Consider the following 26,985-nt stretch of genomic DNA (forward strand, 5'->3'; position numbering starts at 1 on the left):
GTCAGTCAAATGACCTTATTCTCCACGTATGAGCAGGCACACCCATTTAAATCTTTTTGTCTCGAGACTTCCAGTTTCATTCACTTCCATTGATTTCTAGACATTAAAAACAGCTAAATCTGCTGCTTGATGATGCAAACTGATATTTTCTTATGGTTTTATTGTACTTGCATCAAAACACCTGTTTGTAGAGCAAGTAGTTTGACGTGTTTTTCTGCCGTTTATTAATCCTAGTCATTTCTAAAGTTCTGAAACAATTCCAAAAAAACAAACAAACAAACAAACAAACAAACAATAAAACAAGTCACAGTATGGAACCCTGAATCTGAACTTTTACCAAAGCATTTCAGGTTTTGGTCAGGGGCACAAAAGCTAGTCTTCACCAGTTAGAGTTGTATTTATAATATAAATTTAATATATTTCTCAGTAAATAGTTGGAAGTATCACTTTTTTTAAAGGTAATTAATCTATTAGTATAGCAGACTCATATCTGGCACACTTTAACCATAATAAATAATAAAAATGTAAGTTTGTTTTTCACCTTTTCAGTCATGACAGATTACCATTATCATGGATGGAGTCATATTTAAAATCGAGGAAGCAATGTACAAGAATTAATGGCGCATGTTCACCATTCATCTATTGTAATTTTAGAGTTCCACAAGGATCAATTCTTGGACCAATTTTGTTTAGTTTATACATTAATGATCTGCCTACAGTGTGTCCAGAAGTTCAGGTTCAAATGTATGCAGACGACACAGTAGTATATACTCATGCAAAAACCAAAGAACAAGCTGCTAACAAACTTACCGCTGCACTCAAGAAAGTTTCAGACTGGTTATATTGTTCATGTCTTACCCTCAATGTAAGTAAAACTGTGGGAATGTTCTTTTCAATTAAGAAAAATGAGGAGCATTGCTCAGATATCTTAGTTAAAGGAGAAGTAATAAATATAGTTGATCATTTTAAATATTTAGGTATAATTATTGACTCTAACTTACATTTTAAAAAACACATTAAGTCAAGTCAAGTCAAAGTTTATTTATAAAGCGCTTTTTAAAAACAACAAGTGCTTACCAAAGTGCTGTACACACATACACCATTTAAAACAAAGGACAAATTCAACAGACACATGACTCTCTTATGGTATAAAGAGCCAATGAGTAAAAATGGGTTTTAAGACTTGATTTAAAAACAGAAAGGGTTGCAACCTGCCTAACGTAGGGAGGCAGGTTATTCCAAAGTTTGGGGGCCACCACTGCAAAGGCACGGTCCCCCCTGGTTTTTAACCTTGTGCGTGGAACAGCCAAAAGTAGCTGATCAGTACATCTAAGTGCCCTTGATGGAGTGTACAATTGGATTAATGAGGACAAGTATCTTGGTGCTAGTCCATTTAGGCATTTAAACACCAAAACTAAAATCTTAAAATGTATCAAACTGTACAGGAAGCCAATGAAGAGAAGCCAGTATGGGTGTAATGTGCTCCCGTTTGCGTGTCCACATCAGCAAACGTGCAGCAGCATTCTGCACCCTCTGCAGACGAGTGATGGAGGTATGGCTAATACCCACATAGAGGGCATTACAATAATCTAGTCGAGTCGAGATAAAAATATGTATGACCCTTTCAAAGTCGTTAAAGGACAAAAAAGACTTTAATTTGGATAGTTGCCGCAACTGGCTAGCTTTAATTACCGAATTAATCTGTTCATCCAGTTTGAAGTCACTATCCATAATAACACCCAGGTTTTTTACATTAGCTTTCACAAAAGGATTTAACACACCAAGATCCAAACAATCCTGAGTTCCCCCGGACCCAAATACCACCACTTCTGTCTTTTCTTCATTGCACATTAAAAAATGTAGTGCCAACCAAGATTTAAGAAGGTTTCCAAAAGTGCTAGAGCAAGTCTGAGGATTTAGAGAAACATTAGGCATCAGTTACCTATGGCTGCTGCTAAACTTTTTATGAATACAATGATTTTCCCTCACTTATCTTATTGTGCTACAAGCTGGTCCCACACGAACATTACAACATTAAAACCATTGTATGTTATATTTAAACAAACTGTTAAAGTTTTAGCTAAAAAGCCAAGGAGCTATCATCATTGTAACTGTATTGCACAACAAAAATTACTACATTCGACAGTTTCTTATTTTATGCTGATGTGTGTTTAATGTATAAAATATTTAATGATCTTGCACCACCACCCCTTAAACAATGTGTGATTGTCGGCAGGGACAATATAAGACAGGCTAGGTCATCGGTTAGAGGTGATTGTTCAGTTAAGCTTAGGAGAACTGCTTTTGGACAGTCAGTTTTTTCAGTTAAAGCAGCAGAAAGATGGAGTAAAATACCAGTGTATATCAGAGAGAGTACCACTTTTAATCATTTTAAAATTGTTATTAAATTTTGGCTTAAACAAAATCAGATATGCAGCCACTGATTTGATTTTATTTTATTGACAATGATGTATTGTATGTATTGTACTGTAAGTGTATATTGCATTATTTTTTACTGTTAAATTTGCTACAACTTCCTGCACAGGGACTGCAGATGTAAATTAGCTTTATAGCTAACTCTGGCACAACACGTCATGTTGTACATTGTCCCTGTGTAAATAAATAAATAAATAAACATTTTCAAGGGTATCTAACATATGATTGAAGACCCTAAATAAGAGATGATGCATTTGAAAGTGAAAACAAGTTAGAAACTTCACCAAACCAAAACTTTATGACTTGGTTTCTTCTGCTGACTACAAAAATATATATTTTGGAAAATGTTAGAAACTTGTAACCTTTCATTGACCTTTATAGTAGAAAAAACAAATACAGGCTACATGTTTACAACAATTTTTTCAATAACTTCTTTTCAATTTAACAGAAGAAAGAAATTCAAACAGGTTTGTGACAGGTGAGTAAATGATAACAGAATTTTCATTTCTGGATGAACTATCCCTTTAACCAAAATCAGACGTTTATTTGGTAAATTAAGGCCAATACACTACAACAGCATTTTGGGAGCCTAAAAACCCAAACTCTTAATAATGCTTTTCAATGGGCAAGTGTTCTTTACCACTTTCTTTACCACTAATCACACTATTGTCATTGTCATTATTATCATTTTGTGTGTGTGTGTTGTTTTTTTGGCATTCAAGGAATGATAGTGTTATATTAAAGTGACAGGATACCTGACAGTAAAAAGGAAGAAAAAAGTAAAAGCTATAAATTGCAGTTGGTTTGACAAGTTCACGGGCATGCTGTGATATGATTAAAAGCAATGCAGTATACTGTACATTAAACTCTTTATAAAAATACAAAGAAACATTTTAATATGAACTTCTCCATTTAAAAAATAATCTAAACCTTTCAGCTTCACCCGTATCTGTGACTGGAGACTGTTTAAGTGGACACAGGATTGTTAATGAAAGAAAAATTCTGCATGTTTGAGAGTAGTGTTTGACTCACTGAGCATGCTGTACATTAGGGCTGCTCAATTATGGGAAAAAAAAAAAAAAAAAATCACAATCACAATTATTTTGGTCATAATTGTAATCACGAATATTCAAAACGATTATCAGTTAAAGTCAAAATTATTCGCCCTCCTGTGAATTTTTATATATATAAATATTTCCCTAATTATGTTTAACAGAGGAATTTTTCACAGTATTTCCTATAATATTTTTTTCTTTTGGAGAAAGTCTTATTTGTTTCATTTCGGCTAGAATAAACGCAGGTTTAAATATTTTGAAACCTATTTTAATAGCTCCATATTATTAGCCCCTTTAATCAATATATATTGTTGATTGTCTGCAGAAGAAACTACCCAGAGAAAATAAATGTTTGTACAAAATAGAAAAAGACCATTTTTTTTTACTTTTCATAGAAAAAAAAGCACATTTCTGTTACAGGCTGACCTAAAAATATGATTGTTGCTAGAAGGGATGCAGCTGTGGCCAGAGGTTAACAACCCTTATAGTAATGTAAAAACAGTAATTATTCAGAGTATTATTCATATTATTTATTAAATGACCCATTCAAATTTATTTTATTAATGTCAACCCCTACCCCAACTCTAAAACCGACCATCACACTAATGTAAAAACGGTAGTATTGTACAGTAATTATATGGTTGTAATTTTATAAATAATTATTGTTAACTTCTGGCTGCAGATTTATCCCTTGTCAATTATATCTAAAAAAAATATGGTATCTTTTGTGACCTCTGGTGGTGACATGCTCATAATGATTGTAAAGGTAAGGAAGTACAGTACAAGAGAAATAGAGACAATAGATACAACGAATTCAATTATCAGAGTAGAGAGATCATGAAATATTTTTAATTTACTCATGATGAACAGCTAGAAGATTGCAACTATTCAGAAATAATTTTGAAGTCATAAACTAAAGGAGCTTGTCAAATGTGGAGTTCGCGGTCACGTCATTGAAAACTCAACATCATCAAATTTCAGACCCAAGATAGAGCAAAGAAGCCGCAATTGCTGTTTAATAGAGAATTTTGGCTTCCAAAACATTATTAAACATAAGTTTTAATAGCTAATTTCTAAAAACTTATATTTTTTTGTCTTTGCCATAATGGCAGTTATATTTTGCTAGTTGTTGTCCAAGATAGTATTTAGTTTGAAGTGCAATGTAAGGCTTAATTAGGTTAATTAGTTTAAGTAAAGAATAGGGATGAAAATATTCCTCCAAGTCTACGAAATTTCAAAAACACTAGGGTTGGGCCGATAGACGATGCCATCGTCCATCGCCGATGGCTAATAAGCAACACGATGCTCCGCCCCCATCACAAACCTGCTTGCGAAAGAAATTAACACTCAGGCCTCGTTTGCACTAATACGTCTTAGTTTTAAAATGGCATTTTAGAATGAAAATGATCCACACCGTGTTTGACCTAGCATTTCTGAACAGCCCTCCATCCGCTGAAAACGCACATCACGTGACCACACACACAGACTCAAGTGGTGCTCGCTGCAGAGCCACACACAGCCAGCTCCAGAGACAGAGAGCAGTGCACGTCTTTATCAAGGTTGTATGGCTGGATCGCATCTCACTACAGTTGTTAAATGTGATATTCAGACATCCTAAGTCTGGGAGTGTCTATGCATTTGCGGGACTCATAATTTAGATTAGATTCAACTTTATTGTCATTACACATGTACAAGTACAAGGCAACGAAATGCAGTTTCGGTCTAACCAGGAGTGCAATAGCAGCAAGTGCAGGATACAGGTATAAGTTATAAAGTGCAGTTATAGAAAAACTATAGTGATATTTACAGATGGATGTACTATCAACATTATATACAGGTTGTATTAGCTATGAACAGATTTACAATAAATGAATATATGTACAGGATGCTATTAATAATCAGCAGTGTGCAGATCGATAAACATTAATTACAAATGTCCATGCGCAGTGGGTATGTCCAGTTCAGATAAGTGAATCAGTGCAATGAATATGTGCAAACTTTAAATGTGCAAATGTTAAATAGTGCAGTGATTGTGAGGAGTATAAGTTAGAGGAGTGTGGGGGGTGTATTGGAGGGGCAAAAGAGTCAGTGAGGGGAAGAGTTCAATAGGGAGACAGCTCTGGGGAAAAAAGCTGTTCCTCAGTCTGCTGGTTTTTGTCTGAAGCGCAAACGCAAACGAGTGATAATCTCCTGGAAATCACGCGCCTCTCTCCCGGTCCTCAAATAAGTCACGCACCCTTCTCCCCTCGGATCCCTCCTCGCTCTTCAGACACGTTGCGCGCAGTCTATCATCTCCCACTAATGAAAAAAGTTTCATTAGCAAAATTGTACTCTATTTAGCAGTTTATTTAAATGTTTGTTTGAATCTTAATTTTAAAGACTATATGGCATGTCCCACTACGTCTCCAACCAAAAAGAGAACAGAGACACCATTAACTCTTCACATGAATTAGCAAAATGAAGCAGAAGGGGAAGTGGAAGGGCTAAGGCAGGGATGTCAAACTCAATTCCTGGAGGGCCGCAGCCCTGCACAGTTTAGTTCCAACCCTAATTAAACACAGCTGATCAAACTAATTAAGTCTTTCAGTCTTATTTGAAACCTACAGGCAAGTGTGTTGAAGCAGTGCTGGAACTAAACGGTGCAGGGTTGCGGGCCTCCAGGAATTGAGTTTGACATCCCTGGGCTAAGGGGTAAAATTGTGATTAGGGCTCAAGTCTCAAGAGGTTAGACAACCAGAGGTGTTAAATAACCGATAGAGTTGAAGGTGAGACCACAATATGTTAATATAATTTATTGTGAAATGGTATATTTTCCTTTAAGAAATGTGGAATAGACTACTTTAGTTATGCACATGTTAAAAACCCAACACTATTGAGGGAACACTACTGAGTCAGATGCTAAACCTAAAGCTCTTCCTTATAGGCTGCTTCACTATTGTATGTAATCAGTCCTGGTATGGTGGTGTCATCAGGAAATCTGACAGTGCTGTGGGCAGAAGACAGGGGATCAGTCAAGTGTGAAGAACAAGTAGAGGAGAGGGCTGAGGACAGAGCCCTGTAGTGCACGTGTCAATGTTCATGATGAGAATGCAAGATGAGTGACCTTACACCCTGATATTTCAAACTCAACTGTTCTTTTATTTATAAAGCATTTTCAAAAACATTGAACAGACCACACTACAGTCGGTGATTAATAAAATTACAATAATTCATTATACTGTAGTAAATAAATAAAATAATGGCAAAAATACCAACTAACATACAAACATTTCATATAAAACATCTTAATTAGTGTTCTGATGAGGAACAACAAAATGAATAACATTCATTAATAACAAAATTGTCACTACTAACTAATTCTTTAACACCTTCTATTGTATTCTGTGTTTAACAAGTAACCAATGAATAGTAGGGCTTGACAATAAGGACTGCCCAATAGCCCGGGGCCAGCGCGTGAGACGCTCGGTACAGTAGATGGAATGGTGCTGCCTTGACACTAAAATTAATAATGGCTGCGACTGTCTGTCAATTGCGTGCAAATACCGTCTCGGGGTGCTTTCACACCTAGATGTTTGTTTCGGAACCAGTCTCATTTGCTCGGTTAGTGCAGTTCGATTGAGAATATGTGAATCTCGCTATCACGCTGGGATCCTCGCCAAATCAATCGGCCCGAGATCGCCTGAATGAGGTGGTCTCAGCTCAACTGAAACCAACTCTGGAGTGGATTGATTGTAGTGAGAAAGCAAAACGATCCAACAAACAAACAAACCAGACTATATCACAGCGTATTGAGTAATAGCCATATATACGGCTGCATGAAGAGAGATTTATGAGTAGGGCGGGATGTCATTCCTAACGGCAAATGTGCGTTTCATGTCGAATACGAAAGTGAAAGCATGCTGAAATATTACAGAGAGCTGTTTATCCATTAGGTAAATTGACAGAAATTAGCATCTGATAATTTTTCCATATTTTAATCTTATAATATTTTGTATTAGGCCTGTTGTTTTGTTCATTTCTGCACTGACAGCTTGAAAGAAAGATCAACATTGATCTTCTTCATCATCTGACTGTTATTTATATTCTGAAGCATTCATCCAAAAATCACTCAAACACGTGAATACACACAGAGCAGTGAGCAGTTGGCGGTTCGGTGCCTTGTTCAGATGGAAGATTGAGCTGGTTATTCATTCCCCCCACCTACAACCCCTGATGGTGCCAGGACTCGAACCTGCAACCTCTGGATTCAACTCTCTGAGCATCAGGCCAAGACAGACCTAATGCAATATTTTAACCACCAACATCAAAATGAAGTTCAGAAATGATTCTTCATATAGGCAATTCTGGGAAAAAGTCTATTCGGGGGTCCCATTGTCTAGAATCGATGTGCACTGTGAATTGCCTTGACTCAAGTTTCTCAATTATTGAACAAGTTTGTAGGGGATGAGTGTATTAGAAGTCAACGGTGTGGACAGTCAATAGTGTGACCCGGTCAAAGTCAACTATGTGGACAGTCAACAGTGTGAACAGTGGTCAAAGTCAACAGGAATGGCAGTTTCAATGTGAGAGAGTATAAGCCTCTCAAAAAATTTAGTGATGTAGGGGTTAAGAGCAACTGGACAATACATTTAAGCATTTAGGAGTTGCTTTTATCCAAAGTCACTCACACCTGCGAATACACATCCAGAGCAGTGGGCTAGCAGGGAAGCAGTTGGGGGTTCAGTGTCTTGCTCAGCCATAGTATTTAGGGTGAAAGATTGTGCTGGTTATTCATTCCTCTCACCTACAACCCCTGACGGTGCCAGGACTTGATCATGCAACCTTTGGATTACAAGTCCAGCTCTCTGACCATTAGACCAAGACTGCCTTAATGTAATACTGTAACCATTAAGACAGTTCACTGTGCTTTTCTTTGAGTGTACTTTATCTGTACTCTACTTGAGTATTGTTTTTTTTTCTCCTACTTCCACTTTTACTTCAGTACATATTTTCGATGAGTTTAATACTTTTACTCCGATAGATTTTTTTATGAGCTGCATTATTACTCGTTACTAGAGGTGTCAAAATGATCGATACCGGTTCAGTAATAGATCATAACCGGTTATTATGTACTGACGTCATTTATCTCCTATGTGCGATGTCGCAATACTATGGCGAAGGGCCGAGTCGAGTGAAGGCGGCACACTTTGGACATTTGACCCGCTGGCCTGTTTGTGAGGTAACTTTTCTTCTCCTCTTGGCTGTTAAAGAGATACTTGTGGATCCAGACATGAGCGTGTCTGAGGTGCAAGTTTTCTCCACTGTGTCTATTATGGGTTACATGTAATAACCGCATATTACGCGCATATAGACTAACTGCGACTGTTATTCCCGCCATCATTGAACAGCGCTTTCATTTCTAAAGCCGATAGCAGCCTTTACTGTTGAGAAGGTGAAGACAATAACCAATCAAAGGGGTGTAAGACCTCGCCTGTCAGCGCTCAAAAAGCAGACGGGATAACAATTACATTAGTTTATTTGCTATAAATGCTCATGCTGTCTTCTGTGCATGAGTTTTGTTTGATACATTCAGAAAGAGTGTTTTCTTTGAGTGGGTCAGATTAAGGGGACAGTTCATATATCTTACTGCTGTATTAAAGGACAAAACTGTATTACAAATAACCCTTTAACTGTCACACCAAGAGAAAAACAATATAATTTTTTTATTGCATTTCTTAACTCCTAATGTCGCTAGTTAACACAATCAATGCATTTTGTTCCCTCAACACATCCCATAATTTCTAAAATATCAGCCTCTACCAAATGGTTGCGATGTTGGTTTATGTTAAAAGTACCAGAATAAATAAATATGCTATAAAAATATGAAAAATATGAAGTTTAAGACCAATTTAACAAAAAACAATCAAAATGAATCATTTTTGAATACTAAATCATAGCTATAAGCCATCAAATATTTCAGATTTTCATTTAACACACTAACATACACGTTTTCTTGTCAAAATCAAGTGAATTAGTGCAACAGGATTTAGTTTGCTTGTTTAGTTTAGTTTCACGAGTATTTCCAGAAGATGGAACTCCTGTTTATTGTGGTATTAACCAATTAATCAAACTTCAAAAACTCCCAGTGTGAGTGTGCTTGTGCATGTGTGTGTGTGTGTGTGTGTGTGTGTGTGTGTGTGTGTGTAAGAGAGTGTGAGAAACAGTGTGATTGTACCTGTGTGTGCGTGTGTGTGTCTGTCTATGTGTGTTTGTGTGTAGGAGAGAGAGTGTATGAGTGTGTAAAAGAGTGCATTTATATGTGTTTGTGTGTGCGTGTGCCCATGTATATGTTATTTCCAGAAAGTAAAACTACACATAATTTGCTGTAAGGGTTGGGTTTAGAGATACCCCATAGACTTCCATTAAAGTTAAAGGAATATCATGTAAATATTAAAATATTTATAGATTTTAATAAAAGAAATTGTGTTGTGAAGAAAAATTCTAATTATGTATGGAAAGCAACGTCAATGCTTAGATATCGAATTGAACTGAATCGATGGCATGATAATCGTAACCGAACCAAACTGTGAGACCAGTGTAGATTCACACCCCTACTCGTAACAATTATTGACCTTTTTCTTGGCTGCGGCATGGAGGGCGCCATAGCGACCAGCGTCATCCGATAGAATGTTTAGAACTTCCGTTTACAGCATTTACAACCGGTGATTTGCGCTACGAAAATGGGTTTCAATAGCGTTTTGAGTGCATTACGGAGTGTTTTTGTGACACACAACTTTGAAAGGTGTGTGTTAAAGCTGTTATAATCTGTCAGATCTGTGGTTCAAGCGTGAGAGAAAAACAGTATTGTAAGTCATGTTTCTTTTCGTTCTGCTTAATCACGTGCCCCCAAAAAATAGATATTTAAAATAAACAAAACAACATGATGTCTTTTGACTGCTTTCTTTAATAACTACATTACACAATACTTGTACTTTTACTTTCAGTATTTGAGTAGTAAATTTATAAATAAACTACTTGCAATACTTAATTACAAAAAATGTTGAATACTTTAGTACTTAAGTATGGTGCTTAAAGAGCACTTCTGCTTCTACTCAAGTCAGTTTTTGATAGAGCACTTGTACTTTTACTTAAGTCTGGGTCTCTAGTACTTTATACATCTCTGTTTAAATATAGTATTTTAACGTGGTAGTAAAAGTGGACCAACACAAGTTGTTCTGCAGATTATCATGGCACAGCGTATTTGATGATTCCCCATTGTTCATGATCAGGATGTGTGCAGTGTAAACAGGGCTTTATTTCTGCTGGGTTTTTGTAGCCGTATTTAGTATCTCTTAATGTCACCTGATGTTTAATTAGAGTATAAGGGTGGACTAACTTTTAGTTAAACACCTTGTGTGCTTATAAGTAAACAAACCTCACCTTTATACCTGAAGTCTTAAAAATGAAAATGTAATTACTCTAATTACTCTTCTTCAAGTGGTTCCAAGTATTTATGAGTTTCTTAATTCTTTTGAAGACAAAAGAAGATATTTTGATATGGAAGTCTATGGTCACAGGTTTTCAGCTTTCTTCGAAATATCTTATTTTTTTGTTCAACAGAAAAAAGAAGCTCAAATCAGTTTGGAACCACTTGAAGGGAGAGTAAATCATGACCAAGCATTCAGGTTTTTGTGAACTATTCCTTTAAAGAGCACATGTATTTTTTTACATGACATCATACAATTATAATGATGAAAAAAAGTATTAATGGGCAACTAAGATACACTTATTTGTAAAAATTAACTTAAAAAAAAAAAATTACCAATCTGTATCTGTCGATTATCTTCCATTTATATGGTCATCTGCAGTTTCAGTAAAATTATATTGTGAAAAAAAGATATTAATGTTGTACTAAGCTAGGGAAATATTAATAATAATAGTAATAATAATAATAATATTAATAACAATAATATTAATAATAACAACAACAACAACAACAATAATAATAACAATAACAACAACAACAACAATAGTAATAATAGTAGAATTACAGTATAATGAGCAGCTAAAATAAAAATAAAAAAAAATCCACCTTTCAACAAATCAAGGTTACAGCAGTCTACTGGAATAGCTGCTGGTATAGTAGAAGCCATTACATGTCAGCGTTGTTATCTAAAGCACATCTATATGTAGAGTACAGAACTTTCTTGTCTGATAGTTTACAACACAAAGCACTAACCGAAATCCAGTTGTCAAGTATAGTGAAGGTTAGATTTCATAATGAAACAATCTCAGATCAACAAGCCGATTTGTAAAAACCTTTTTAGGAGTTACTCTTAAAGATATCGATAAGCTAGTGTGATCCATAACAGTGACAAAAATTAGCATTTAGAAGATATAAACATTCAAAAGAATAGGGAAATCCAGGTGACACTGGAGATTAGGTATGGGACAATAACCATTTTCAAGGTATACCGCGGTTTGGAAAAGTCAAGGTTTTAAAACAGTCAAAATTTGCTGCAATACAGTTCCTACAGTATGTGTACAATTTTGTATTTACTTTTTTTTTTTAATTAAGTCAATAATTTATTTGAATTATTTAGCTTGACATGTTTACTGTTTCAAGATATTTAAATGTTACTAAAAATAAAATATATTGTGTTTAAAAGGGGAAAAAGTTAGTTTTTTACCCAGACATTTAAAGAGAATATATTTTACAGCAGTAATCACATTACCACGAAACCGTGATATTTTTATCCAAGGTTGTCATACTGTCAGAATCTTATATCGACCCATGCCTACACACACACACACGACTCTTTGACACTATTCTCTGCACTTATACCGAGTCAGTGAAGGACCACAGACACCTGCATCGCGAAATGTAGAGTAAAAATCTATTAGAACTTCACTTTTCCAGCAGTTCACACTCACATCCAATATTTCGTTTGTCAAAGGGGGCACGCATGAAACGTTCCTGAATGAAAATGAAAGTGCCAAACTGCAGTTAAAGTTGACAAATTAAAAATGAAACTCCCAAAATTGCATGAAATATGGATAGCGTGACGCAATGACGTTAATTGAGTAATGTGCTATAACATGTAAAACGGGATCATGAAAGGAAAATTAAAAAAGCAACTCATGTAAACACCTTAATCATATTATTGTCTTAGTCACATTAAGACAAATAATTCCATAGTCAGTATCTCTAGCAGAAAAAAATATCCAAAGATGCTGTATTACACTGTAAAGAAATCTGTTTTTTAACCTAATGAAAACCGCAGGTTCATTTAATTATTTAGACTGACATGTTTACTGTTCATGTTTCCTGTTCAATGTTTCTCAACATAAATGTGCTGTGTTCAACAGGGAAAAAGCTTTAGTTTTTATTCACCCAGACCTTCAAAAGAATATATTTTAGAGCAGTAACGACAATACCGTGAAACTATGATATTTTTATCCAAGGTTATCATACCGTCAGAATCTTATACCGGCCCATGCCTACTGGAGATCAATATTTTCTTACCACTACTCATTTTATTCCAAGACTAAATGAGTCTAGTATACAACAGAAGTAAAAATCAACTTTTTTTAGGTTTTAAAAAGATAATACCAACATGCATCTATATTGTATCAAATCTGCTGGGGTTTATAGAGCTTCTCTGATCACTTTATACTGTTGTATATACAATTATAGGGCTGCACGATTAATCGAAAAAAGATCACGATCTTGAATCGACCCTACACGCGATCTTAATTCAGCTTTTCTTCGATTCAGCCAACTATATTTTCAAGGTGAGGAGAGAAAAGTAAAGACAGTTGCACAAGTCTTCATAGCAACATGAACACCTTCAAATGTAGTTAAAGTGTCACATGCTGTATTTATAAGGTATATTTCATCAAGAAATGTCATTTCTGTCTTCATGTAGTGATGTATTTGCGGCCGCGAAATCACACGTGAGCCGACCACAAGTTACCGAGAACACCGCGCATGCACGAAGCACACCACTGATGGCTACTTTAGTGAACAGAAGCTGCATAGGCTGTGAATAAGGCTGTGTTTTTTGCACAGAGCGATCGTTTGAGAGCCGCGCTGAAAGAATGATTTGCATGTGTGTGTGTTTTATCACAGTGATGGCAGCCATGAGCAGCACTCGGAAGTGAAACTGGCCACGCAACATTTAAATGATCACATCATGTTTTACGGTTATGATTACTACAAGCATTTGATATGTTTTTTTTTAACAGCAAACACTGTGTGGCACTGTGTTGTGCATGAAAGTAAAAGTTTAACAGTGTTAGTATAGCTACTCTAGCCTATATCATGTTGAATATAATGCAAGAAGAAATTTGATAATGACAAATGTCTGATTTTACAAGTGAAAACAAAGGGTCTGATAATGTTGTCAATGAAAGATGTCTCTCTCACGTCTCAAACGTAATTCAACTTTATAATTGTGAATAGTTGTATTCTGATGTCATTATTTTACTGTCAATTAACAAACAGGACATATTGAAATTCTTTTCAAGTCCACCATAATGACTGTACAAAATTGAGCATTTTAAGCAGCAGTAGACCTACACAGAGCCTAATATTATTATTGTTGTTTTACCATATCGTCACTTTAGAATTATAAGATTCTATCTGACATTTTTGTCAAAATTGAGTTATTGACATATTCTTGTTAAATGACATTATTGTTTACATTTGAAGACTTTTGATTTAAAAACAAATGTTGCACACATACTGTTTGCTATATGGATTGCAAAAACTTTGAAGCTCAATATCTCAAATTTATTTAGAATGCAGACAGAACTTTATAATCCATCAAGGTGATGATATGTTTGAGAATCAACAATAATAATAGGCTACTCATATTAACCTTTATTTTACATCTAAAGAACCGTGAGAATGGATCATTTTAGCCAGAATCGTGCAGCCCTATGCAATTAAACCCAAATCCTTAAGTATGTGCCCTCAACTCTTAATAAAATACTTTTAACCTGTTGAAGCAGCTTGCCTTAGTAGGCCACAAGTCATTACCCATTACATACCCACACTAAACAAGTTGTATATCCAAAACCCTTTGGGCTACAAGCACAGTTCTGGTATCTTTTAAAATAAGATGTGTAGCTTTGTTGTACATTTTGTGAATATTATGTTAACACAATTCAACAAAAAATAATAATTATTACAATAATAGTATATGCAACATCAATATCACAGGGAAGTGCAATACATTTAACTAGTTTCATGTGCAAAGCATTTGTGTGCTATATATGCAGAGGCTGTTTATCCAAATCTGACCAATCAGATGCACCCCAAGGAACTTCATCCTTGCCTCTCCAGTTGGAGCTATTAGCTGAACCTAGAGCTGAAAATAACCTAAACGAGAGAGAAAATGATGACAGCCAATAACATTCGGAATTTCTGCCAAGCTTTTCAGTCATTCGTGGTGTTTAAAGTCTAAATGTTTGCATCTTGATGTAGCTTTTTTTAATTAAATAAGCTCAGGAAAATAATAATAAATCATTTAAATTGCTGATCAAGTATTTGGCAAGTTAGTTATATCGCAAGAAATGTTATTGCCACACTTGACAACATTGCATATTTTCACAGTATTGTTCTGCCCTAGAGAATATTACAACACTTCAAAAATCAAAAGTGATGAGAGGACTGACAAACAAAAATAAGTTACACATATTGCATGCAAATATGTAGCATTATCAATATTGAATATAATTGAAGTGATTTTTTGCCCGCATCACCCAGCCCTGGAATTAAACGTGACATTCTGTTCCTGGTGGTGGTTATGCTACTGACAGTCAGCTGTCTGGGAACACTCAAAGTTCACTCCACGTTCTTTGTGTATACATGCTTGTGTACTGTGTGTACATATACACACACATGCACACACAGACACACACAACTTTGAAAACGGCAACATGGTCAATGTAATGCTGAAAATAAAAAAAAAGTATATGACAGACGTACATCAACCAAACAAATAACATTTCATAATACAGCTATTGTGTTATGGACAATTTGGTTCAGGTTTACCTTATTAAAATAGTTATATTATTCAAATTTGTTCACATGCATTAACTTTTTACAGTGTAGCTTGATGTGTTTTTTAAAATGTCAGATAGTTACCATTATATTTATTTATTTTCAGTTTGTCAATATAAAATGGTTAAGAACAATATAAATCAATTGTTAAATAACATTTGAAAAAAGAAAAACCCTGATATAACTATACTAAGCACTACTCATTGACTGAATACAAGTAAAAACAAAATGTCAGATAATGATTAATATTGTATTTTTAATTAATACTAATCATTTTTATTCAAATATAGCATGATGCATCATTGTGGTATATCCACATATGCTGTAAGACACTCTGGGTTGAGAGGGAGGGGCTTATAGTAGTTTAGCAATAAATAAATCAGCATTCAGAGTTGACTGGTCAGACAGACCGTGCATAGATTGCTGGCGTGTATGAAGAACTACATAGGGCATAATATTTCACTTATTCCTTTATATTTTTGTCTTATAAATCACAAGACAATGCTTTACAGAGGATTACTCTGAAGGAAGTGTTTAAGTATATATTTGAAGGACGATAACTGATGTACTCGTCTCTGAAGATCATTTCCTAAATTTCCAGCACAGTTGGACTTTCAGGCAAGTAACTTTCTTGTTATTATTATTATTATTATTATTATTATTTAATTAACTGCACTATTTGACACTTTATATTTTAAACAATTTAATAGTCAAACAATCAATTAATTCCTAACGGTAATACCATGAATGATAAATAAAAGTTTATTGAATTTTAAATTCATTAACCTTGTTTGTTTAATCACCAATAATTTACAGTAAATCGATTCTTAAATGAAATAATAACAGAATATTGAGAAGGATTGTGAAAAAACTACTTTGAGACACAATTAATCTGATATACAGTATATTAGCAACCTAACACACTCTGCGAAACATAGCTTGCTTTTTGGGTTTTTTTGTGTGACATCTTTAATGTGACTGTAATCAACCTACTAAATACAATCCTTTACATTTTTTAATTACTAAAAATGTCAGAATGTATTTAGCAAGTTGATTAAAATGACATAATAGATGTTGCAAAAAAAAAACGATAGCTGAGTGTGTTATGGTTAATGGCAAGTTATTTAAACATTTGTAAATATAATAGTAAATGCCACTTATGTAATTCTGGATTACATTAAATTAATAATATTTCTGGGAAAAAAAGTGTCAGGATTGGGCTGTTTTTTAGTTTTTTGCACTATACATTGTTTCAGCATCGATATGGCAATGTGATCAATTGCAATAGTCACATAGTAGAATATGCAATGCGGAGTTTGTATTATAATTATCATTTGCATGTGTTTTTGAGGCCTGTGACTGTATGAGGATTTTATAAACATTCAGGCATAAGAAATTGTACCATTTGTAACTTTAATAACAATTAATTTTATTGACTTTTTTTATTTTTTTATTCAATTACTGCACCTGAATACTGTTAGAAAATGAATACTGATTATCTGAATACCAGAAAAAACATGTATATTTTCTTTATTGTATTTGTCCTTCCTTATGTTAAGTTTTATTAGCCATGCATGGTAAAATATTCAGGCTGTTTTTGTTTTCAGCAGCATAGTTAAATTAGGCTTTATTTTATTTACCTCCACTGCCTGATTATTTTAAAAGAAATGTTATTTTACCTAATCTTTAAGTTTTAGTGCTGTGGTAAAAAAATATTCAGGCTATTTTTATTATAAGTTTACGCAGCCGAATTATGCTAGCATCTAATTTTAGTTAGTCTATGTGCTACTTAACAGATGTTTGGTTACGTTTTGGTGAAACTTATTTTTACTAAAAAAAAAAAAAAAACATTTAAAAAACTTTAATCCGCATCTGTTGTGATGCTGAAGTAAAATATTATTTTGGTAAAAATGTCAGTTGAATAAAATAACTGAAATGCAGAATATCATGTGTGTTTTTATTGTTGTCTACAATACAGAAAAAGGTAGCTTATATTAAAAAAAAAAGGATCCAAAATATTTATAGAAATAATAAGATACATATTGAAGGGGATAATATGGGGCTGCGGGGCTTCAGTTGCCGTTGTTTTAAAGCGGCCTGTAATGGGAGAACCGCATCCACTACTTACTGGTTGGCATGTAGTTTAAGCTCACATGCATTTTGTGTAGATAAACACAATTTGTATTATAACATTTTCATATTGTGTCTCTAGGCTTTATGATTAATTTTATTTACAATGTGTCATAAAGAAAACCTACATGCCTCACGTCAGTGGCGGTTCTAGTTTAAATGGCACCCTGGGCGAACCACCTGCTTTTAGAAATGTACTTAGAAATAAATAATAATAGTTAGTATTATTAATATTATACAATTATTATTCTAAATAAATAATAACAGAAATCAATCCTACATGTAGCCTAACTGGAAAAAATGTACAGACACAACTGGAGTGATGTGCTAAGATCTCTTAAGAAATCTTTTGCTTAAATATTAAAGACGACTCTATAGAATACAAAAAATATATCTTTTATGTAATTATCTGTTGTCTTACATGACTCACGACTCATGGCTGAGGATTAATGTTATGAAGTCTTACCTCCCTGATTCATCATCTCTCCTTTCAGCTTAGCCATATAGTCAAAAGATCATTATCATATTAAAACTTTAGTTTTGTCGACTTGCAAAGCTCGCTGTGTGCCGACACCTCTGCATAAGAGTTACTCCGGTTTCATAGTACATAAGCACCTTGTATTTTATCGATGTGCATGTAAACAACTAGTATTCACAGCAGGAGCAGAGCAGCATGTGAGGCGCGTGGGAATGGTTTTCTGCGCTCATGATTTCGGCTGGCGGTGTGCACTCGGTGAGACTCGAGCGAAGTGCGCCGCGCCGAGTTGATTGTGAAACACTTTGAAGAGATTTTGTCTGAAACAGTACCACTGTACAGACATCTTTATGACCCGTGATCATAGAGATAACCTAATGATCAATTATTCTTGGCTATAAATTGTAACAGACGTGGGAAAGGAGAAAGTTTTTGTTAAAAGGTTTGGAAAACCCTGAAGGATAAGTTTGTTAAAACCAAAAGAGGCCACGGCAAAAGTGGAGACCCGGATACACAATTACAGAAATATGTTTTTCCACCATGTAGGAATGGGTTTTAAAACCACAGCGGTTCGAACTGTAGTTCTGCCGAATGACTAAAAAGTTATCAGTATTGATGGTAAAAAAAAAACTGTACATTCTAGTCAAACCATCCTTCTGCAATCTTATATCAGTATTAATAGCTATAAATGTGGGAGAGCGCTGATATTATGTGATTGTATTGTATTGCAATATGGAACAGTTAAGTGTTGATGTTAAATCAAAAGTAATTCACAAATACTTGAAAATGAGATGATTTAAATGACAATAACTGTCTATGGTTACAACTGAATTAGTTATAAAATAACTGCATAAAATGATCAAATATGAAATGATAAAACATATGATATAAATTGTATCCAGCTTAAATGTTAAATTAAAGTTACCAGAGGTAGCAGGAGAGAACCAGGGGGAGGGAGAGAGAGACAAAGAGAGCAGGCCCAGAAGTTAGCCTGACTGCAGTAGAGTCAGAGAATATTCAGAGGTGGAGAGGACCAGAGGAGGAAAGCAGACCAGGAAAGACAGGCCAGGAAAAGAAAAGAGGCAGAGCAGCGTTTTACCACCTATTTTGTATCTTTCTTGACCATGTGACTAAAGCCCAAATGCTGAGACATTCAAACTGACCAATCAACATACAAGTCCACATACCAGTCCCTGATCTTATCAGTATGGACCTTCTTGAGTCAAAAATACACGTTTTGTCATGTAAACAAACGCATATAATAATTTATCCTCTTACAACCATTCATAGGTTTAACACTGATTTATATATTTTCTGTGCGTGATTTATTTTGCTTTCACCACAATTGTTTCAGATGCGCATAGAGAATAACAAACTTGCGCATGCAAAATACGCCAAATGTAAATGGCCTCTAACGTCTTTATTCGGGGATTACTACAGTAAATTAATACACTTGCATAAAGTAAATCGTATCTCAAAGCTTTTAATTGCCCATACCTAAAAACACCACTGCTCTCACTTCTTTAAATGTTTACTGTGTTACCCAATATTGATGGTGATTTTTAATAACCCAACAGCGTTGATTTAATTGTTTTCTGAATCCTAGTTTTATCAACACCATTTTAGCAGGGCTTTAAATAAATATATATATTTTAAATTGAATGCTATTTAATTGTCTCTATGATGCACACACGCCCCGGCCTTTTGCTTAAGCTTCACCCCAGATTAACCGTTTGTCAAACCTGTGGATTAATCGAAATGAAGAATGGTCAGAAATGCCCATCCCTACTTCATAATGCAATATATATTGGAGAATAACACAATATTTCAAAATATGAAATGGGTTGGGCGTCACGGTGACCCAGTGGGTTGCACGATCGCCTCACAGCAAGAAGGTCGCTGGTTCGAGCCTCGGCTGGGTCAGTTGGCATTTCTGTGTGGAGTTTGCATGTTCTCCCCGTGTTCTTGTGGGTTTACTCCGGGTGCTTCTGTTTCTCCCACAAGTCCAAAGACATGCTGTACAGGTGAATCGAGTAAGCTAAATTGTCCCTAGTGTATGTGTTTGAATGAGTGTGTATGGATGTTTCCCAGTGATGGGTTGCAGCTGGAAGGCCATAGGCTGTGATAATATATGCTGAATAAGTTGGCGGTTCATTCCTCTGTGGTGACCCCTGATTAATAAAAGGACTAATCCAAAAAGGAAATGAATGAATGAATGAATGACAAGGGTCTTGTGAGACAGACCATACATCTTTGTTGTACAAGCAATGACAGCTTGTCTTAAACATCGATGGGATTATCTAAATATTTGAAGTGCAATTGTTAAAATAATCACCCAATGCTCCTTAACACGTCAATGAAGTAACCTGTGGTTATTAGGTGTGTTGGGTCTTACAAAAGCCACATTTCCACTGCATGATACAGTATGGTTGGGTAGGTATTGGCTTGGCTCTGCTCGATTTGCATCCACTACAGTTTAGTAATGACTTAAAGTGGATGGGATTACCGCTATAGTTGCAACACTACTGCAATGCTACCTATCATGCATACTGCCATAGCACTGATCATCACTGTCATTAGGGTTCTTCCCATTCAGTGTTTGCTGGATCTGCTTCTCAGCTACCATTGCGAGGAACTTCTAAACCAGGGGTCACCAAACTTGTTCCTGGAGGGCCGGTGTCCTGCAGATTTTAGCTCCAACCCTAATCAAACACACCTGAACAAGCTAATCAAGGTCTTACTAGGTGTACTTGAAACATCCAGGCAGGTGTGTTGAGGCAAGCTGGAGCTAAACCCTGCAAGGACACCGGCCCTCCAGGACCGAGATTGGTGACCCCTGTATAAACCATTATCTGAACCATTGACAATGACGCTGCCATTTCAGGTGTCTTTTCCTTGCAATGGTGTAAAACCTGTTTATATCAACAATACATCAGAGACGGTTTAGTATTTATATAGAGCAGGTTTTGTGTCTCGTGTCACAAATCTAATGATGCTGGTAGTGTCGACTTTCTTGGTCCCCTCAATGATAAACTGTGTGTATACACTTTACGTCATGTTTTGGAAATGGTATGGCTCGCTAGGAACTTCACCTTGTGTAGTACTGAAAAAAAAGTATATACCAGATACTAGTGATGTCACGATACTGGAAATTTCAACGTTGATACATTATCTTGAAAGACATTTATATTCGAGAATATTTGAGAAAGAAATTTTATAACATTATGAGTATACAAATAAAGTAAAAAAGGAGAAAAAAATAACTAAACCATTAGCATTTAAGTAAAATTTCAAAGTATAACAAGTATGTCAGCGGTCCTACTGTCTAACTGGTAATACATTACTAGTAAAAACTAAATCAGTGCAATTGTATATTTAGTGTTTGACATAATCATATTTTTTTCAGCATTTTCTCACTGAAACATCACAATATACATCACAAACATTTCAATATTGCATTACACTCTTTGATTCAAGTGTTTGAATCAATTTTGGTTAAAGTATTTAATTTTGATTTGCATTTTCCTACAGCATCAAATATGGAAAACCACCCCAATGATACTTTATCACCAAGAGCTAGTGAGTATAAATATTCTTTTATTTATACTCTAATAATGCAGTATTTTTTCCAAGAACAGTAATTTCCATTTCAAATCCTGACGGTAGAAGTGCTAGAAAAACATGAGTTCACCATAGAAAAGGAACTCGGACAAGGGATTTCAGGACGAACATTTCTGGTGAAAAATACAGATGGAGATCTTTTCGTGGTCAAAGAGGTCAACTACAGAGATGTGAGTACAATCCAACATGCATTACTGTAATTACCAAAGTATTGAGATTTGGAACTATATAATTGAATCAAAAATGCCATTATTCACTGTGACTTAAAGATTCATTTTGTTGTGGACAGAACGTGCCTCTCGACACAGTCAAAAATGAAGTCAGCATCCTGAAGAAGCTTCATCATGGATATATTGTGGCTTATGAGGACTCATTTGAAGGTATGACTGTTTCAATTTTAGAAAAATACATGTTTGATATCCTTCTTACTGGCTATATATTCTTATTAAAATACATTTGTTTATGCAGATATGGAATCTGGACACTTTTACATTGTTATGGAGTACTGTGCCTGGGGAGATCTTCACAACAAGATGCAAGCACAGAGAAGTATCGGGTTTTTTGAAGAACAACAGGTGAGTGTCTACAACTTTGGCAAGAAGCATAATTAATCTAGAATTTCATATAACAGATTACAGCAATTAATCAATATCTTAACAGCTCTTTAACAAATGATTCATTGAACAAAATTGGAGATTCTTCTTTAGAGATACCAAATCTCTACCTAGAATGCACTGCTGCTGAAATTAGAATTAGAATGCTGGCAGCCCAAAGTTTATGGACGGATGTTGCACTCAAGACAATCTACAGATAAAGTCTTAACTCAGAACTCCAGTCTGAACCTACATGCAAGGGTGAAGATCTATCATTTTTAAAGTCTCTCCATTCATATTGATAGTCTGATGCGAAGTGAGTCCAAAAACCTAGTCTCTTTTCCCAAGTTAACCACCTAGTCTCACCACAAGCAGCTCCAGTCCAACCCATTGTTAAGCAAGAACTCAAGCAGATTCGAGGAGGAAAGATTTTGACATCACCAAGATAACTTGTAATAAAGCCGGTCACCAGAACAGGCAATGCCCTAACAAAGCCTAAAGACCCACGATTGACCAAAACTATCAAATTTTTTCCCAAGTTGCCTAACATGTAAAATATTCCAGTCCAAATATCCAATAAAAGTACTTCTTGATAGTGTTGATTGACTTATCGGATAATATTCAAAGTAGCTCCAATGGTAAGCACTGCATAGTCCAGGGATCACCAATCTTGGTCATGGAGGACCAGTGTGCCTGCACAGCTTAGCTCAAACTTGCTGATATTATTATGAATGGAGTTTTTCCGGCTTTAGTTTAAAAAATAAATCTCTGTCCACATGATTACACTAAAATGCTCTGTGATGCATGTTAAGGGCAAGCCTAACCAACAGGCAGAGGTAATGACACTTATGCTGGGTTCCCACTAATTGGGGGAGTATTTTCTCATGTAAATTGCATACAAGTCAATGCAAATGTGAGAACAAAGGTGGATTACCATCCCACGGGTAGTGAACGATGTGAAATACTTGATGCATTTGCTGCAAATGTGCAGAATTCGTCTCATTCGCATCTCCTGCATCTTGCCTTGTCTTCTTTTTCCGCAATTCCATGTCATCAATGCACATAGATACCAGGTAATCTTGAGAGATCTCTGGCTAGCCACACACATTTCTTCCATTTCATGGAGCCAAGGAGAGCTTACTCTTTGGTGTTCACATTGCAAAACCCAGTGAATGAAACCCATTGTTTCTAGACCATGTCCGATGACCAGCATCAAGATTCCCAACACCCAAGTCATGCAAATACATCCTCACCCTCTATGGCATTGTGCAATTGATTTCTTGCACCCAGACATGGAGTACACCCACAACTCGACCTGAATAACAAGTTATGGAGGATTACATTAAAGAAGCCCAACAGATTGTTTAATCTTTCACCTCACCTGCTCAACAACGTCATGGTTGAGTTCTGGTCCGCTTTACCACTTGTCCTTAAGTGAATGGATATTTGCTGCTTTTCCCAAACTTAAGAAAAATTCTCCACAGCTCCCAGAAAGCTGGTTTATATTATCGATGTTGACACATTATATTTTGTAAAGTTCTGTAATGCCATCCAAGCAGAGAGCACTGATAGAGCTGCTCCATCTGCTTCAACACATGCTCCAGCTGATGCCTTATTTTTTGTTAAATTAGTCACTGTCAAATTAACACTTTGGACTTTCTTTAACTTCCAAAAAACTTGTTTTTATTTAATTTACCCCGAAAGTTGTTCCAAACCCTACAGGCAATACCTACAGATTTCTATCATAGAAAAGAATAATATGGGGGTCAACAGCTACCATCAACAGTTTGTTTACTAAAATTCTTCAAACATTATTTTGTGTTAAGAAGATGGAAGAAACGCATATAGGTTTGGAACAAATTGAGGCTGAGTGAATGAAAGAATTGACATTATTGAGTGGATATCCTATTAGGTCTTTTTACAAATACTCTTCTCTTGATGAATTTACAGTCTCTGTATAGCAGTAACGTTTTTCCCATAATGGTACACTAATACGTGAGATGCAGCCATTCAGAATACAAGGATACCAAAAGAGTATAAAATGTTATTAACTTCTTCTTCCCCTTGTATCATTTGTGTACAGATCCTTGACTGGCTGGTTCAGATTTGTCTGGCTCTGCAGTATATCCATGAGAACAATGTTCTTCACAGAGATGTAAAGCCTCAGGTGTGTACTGTAAAATCTCCGTGATTTATTCGTCACCAAAGCAAAGTGTATAATTTACAAGATTTCTGTTCTCAATCTACAGAATGTTTTCCTTACTGAAGATGGATACATCAACCTAGGAGATTTTGGATGTGCAACTGCACTAAGCAGGTGAAATAAATTACTAACAGGAAATTTTACATTTATTTGATCAGTCTTAATTTACAATAATTGATTTGTCTTATTCAGAGCTGATGCATATGCACAATCAGTTGTGGGTGCAGACCTCTATGTCAGCCCAGAAGTTTATCAACGGAGATACAATTCCAAAAGGTAACTGTTTTGTGATATAGTTTGGTACGGTTTTAGTCACCTAAAATATCGTATTTGATCTTATCACTTACTTTGACAACCTTTGTTTAGTGATATATGGTCTTTAGGATGGCTGGCCCATGACCTGTGCATGCTGGATGTGTGGGTGAGTAAATTTTTCTCTTCTGCCAAAATATAGAATAGGAGAACCTTAAAAGGTCATGGGGTTGATTCTTGACTATTGCATGAATGGATAAATTGCAAGGCTTGACTGTAGTGCGAGTACAGAAGTTGATACAGAAAAAAAACTGTGAAAAGTGATTAGTTGACTTTAGTTGAAAAGTAAGAAGCCCATTGTTTTAAAAGTGATTTGTTTTCTTTACTTGGAGTGAGTAAATCTGACGCCCTAAATTAAGTAAATGACCTATGTGCATAGTTTTAAAAATATTTCAACCTGAGTTGTAAAGTAAAGTAAAGGCAACCTATTACTTTTAAGGCTAAGGGTTTACTCACATAAAATAACTAATAGCTTTTTACATTTAGCTAGCACAGAATCTACATACCAATCAGAATTGTGTTCTTTTATCTGACAGGCTGACTTCATAGATCGCCGTCGTCTTCATGCCAACAGCATGGCAGGAATCACCCCTGAAATCTCAGATAGGTACTCTGAGGATCTACAGAAACTTATCAAACAAATGCTCAGCCGTAACCCCAAAGATAGACCGTCAGCTGATGAGATTTTAGCAAAAGAATTCCTGAGAGAGGCAGTAAACAGAAACGAGAGAATTCCAGAAGTGCTGGAACAAAAGTTCATGAGTAGCATCAAGACCTTCGATGAGGCCTATACTGCGCACTATAAAGCCTTTAAAGCCTTAGTTCATGACTGGGGGAAAACAACTGATTCACTAGAGGCGATACATTATCGAGCCACAGCAGGCAGTCTGTCAGGAGCGGTGATTGGGACAGCAGGAGGAATCACTGCAGTGGTTGGTGCAATTCTGGCACCTTTCACTTTCGGAGCGTCTCTGATTGTAGCAGGAGTTGGTATTGGAGTTGGAGTCCTAGGCGGTGCAACAGGTGCCGCCTCCAACATTACCAATACAGTAAAACAAAAATCACTCCGTCAGAAGATTGAAAAACTGAAGCAGGAATATGAAAGCGTGAGCACACCAATTCTTGATTCACTGAAAACAGTGAGGAAGTTGATGACAAAAATAATCAAGTTCCATGATTTTGTCCGCAACTCAACGTTTGTTAATGTACAAATGTCATGGAGGTTAGGCAGGACCACAGTAGCCGGTGTCACAGAATTTATTACTCTGGGAATGCTGGCAAGTTTTGGCAGGATTGCCGTCCAGTCTGCCAAAGCTGTCCGAGCAGTAGCAGCAGCATCAGGTGTGTTGAGTGGACTCTTGGTTATTGCTGACGTGGCCTTCATAGTGAAAGACTCCAGAGAGATTCACCAGATGAGACAACAGTGGAAAACAGATGATCCAGAAAAGGTCAAATCCAATGTGCTCAAGTCGATTGCACAGATGAGGAAAACACACAAAGAGCTCTGCACTGTCTTGGAGGAAATCAAAGAAACCAGACAGGAACTAAATAAGTATATAGAAAAGATCTGGGAAGATCAAGATTTAGAGAGTTCAAACAATTTAACTTAAGACTAATTCAGAATTATTCCCACTTAGGGATGGGTATCGTTGAGGTTTTAACGGTACTACTACTTTTATCGATACCACTTATCAGTTCGGTACTTTGATGGTTCTCTTATCTGTACTTTTTGTAGTGGTTTTTTTTATGGAAAAACACCAAATCAAAAAAAAACCCAAATCAAATTGAACAGAATTAACAACATTTTGTTTCATTATTACATTTTTAATGTAAAATAAAACGAAACCAATAATTGTAAAACAACTTTTCCCTGTAAAAGAATGTTCAATGGTTTGAAGGAAAATGACATTCTTCTGAAGAAAAATCAACATGTTTGCCTTTTCTGGCAGATGTCGGGATCTTTCTAGGTTTATTGTGCTCTCTGCAGTCGAAAATACCCTCTTTGAGTTGCAAAATGCAGTTAAATGAGGTAATGTTTATGATTTTTCATTAACATAAATGAGTTAACTGTGCTTTGGGAGTTAACTGTGTTTTTAATACAGTTTTGGAGC

General features: G+C 35.6%; 1 protein-coding gene across 3 annotated transcripts in view; it reads left to right on the plus strand.

Moving 5' to 3' along the window:
* The window catches only part of LOC130231531 (serine/threonine-protein kinase 24-like), a 118,089-nt gene extending 91,540 nt beyond the window's left edge, over nucleotides 1–26,549 (plus strand). The window contains exons 1-9 of one of the 3 annotated variants that reach the window (XM_056460873.1): nucleotides 21,680–21,724; nucleotides 21,812–21,936; nucleotides 22,056–22,146; nucleotides 22,235–22,341; nucleotides 24,443–24,526; nucleotides 24,609–24,676; nucleotides 24,755–24,838; nucleotides 24,929–24,983; nucleotides 25,411–26,549. In XM_056460873.1, the coding sequence (XP_056316848.1) occupies nucleotides 21,685–21,724; nucleotides 21,812–21,936; nucleotides 22,056–22,146; nucleotides 22,235–22,341; nucleotides 24,443–24,526; nucleotides 24,609–24,676; nucleotides 24,755–24,838; nucleotides 24,929–24,983; nucleotides 25,411–26,484 (1,728 nt within the window). In that variant the 5' untranslated portion in view covers nucleotides 21,680–21,684 and the 3' untranslated portion in view covers nucleotides 26,485–26,549. Of the gene's footprint in view, nucleotides 1–21,679; nucleotides 21,725–21,811; nucleotides 21,937–22,055; nucleotides 22,147–22,234; nucleotides 22,342–24,442; nucleotides 24,527–24,608; nucleotides 24,677–24,754; nucleotides 24,839–24,928; nucleotides 24,984–25,410 lie in introns of those variants that run through there. The other 2 variants (XM_056460871.1, XM_056460872.1) reach the window with 2 other exon arrangements.
* Nucleotides 26,550–26,985: the final 436 nt, after the last annotated feature.

The sequence above is a fragment of the Danio aesculapii genome, chromosome 7 (genome assembly GCF_903798145.1).
Source record: "Danio aesculapii chromosome 7, fDanAes4.1, whole genome shotgun sequence".
Lineage (NCBI taxonomy): Eukaryota > Metazoa > Chordata > Actinopteri > Cypriniformes > Danionidae > Danio > Danio aesculapii.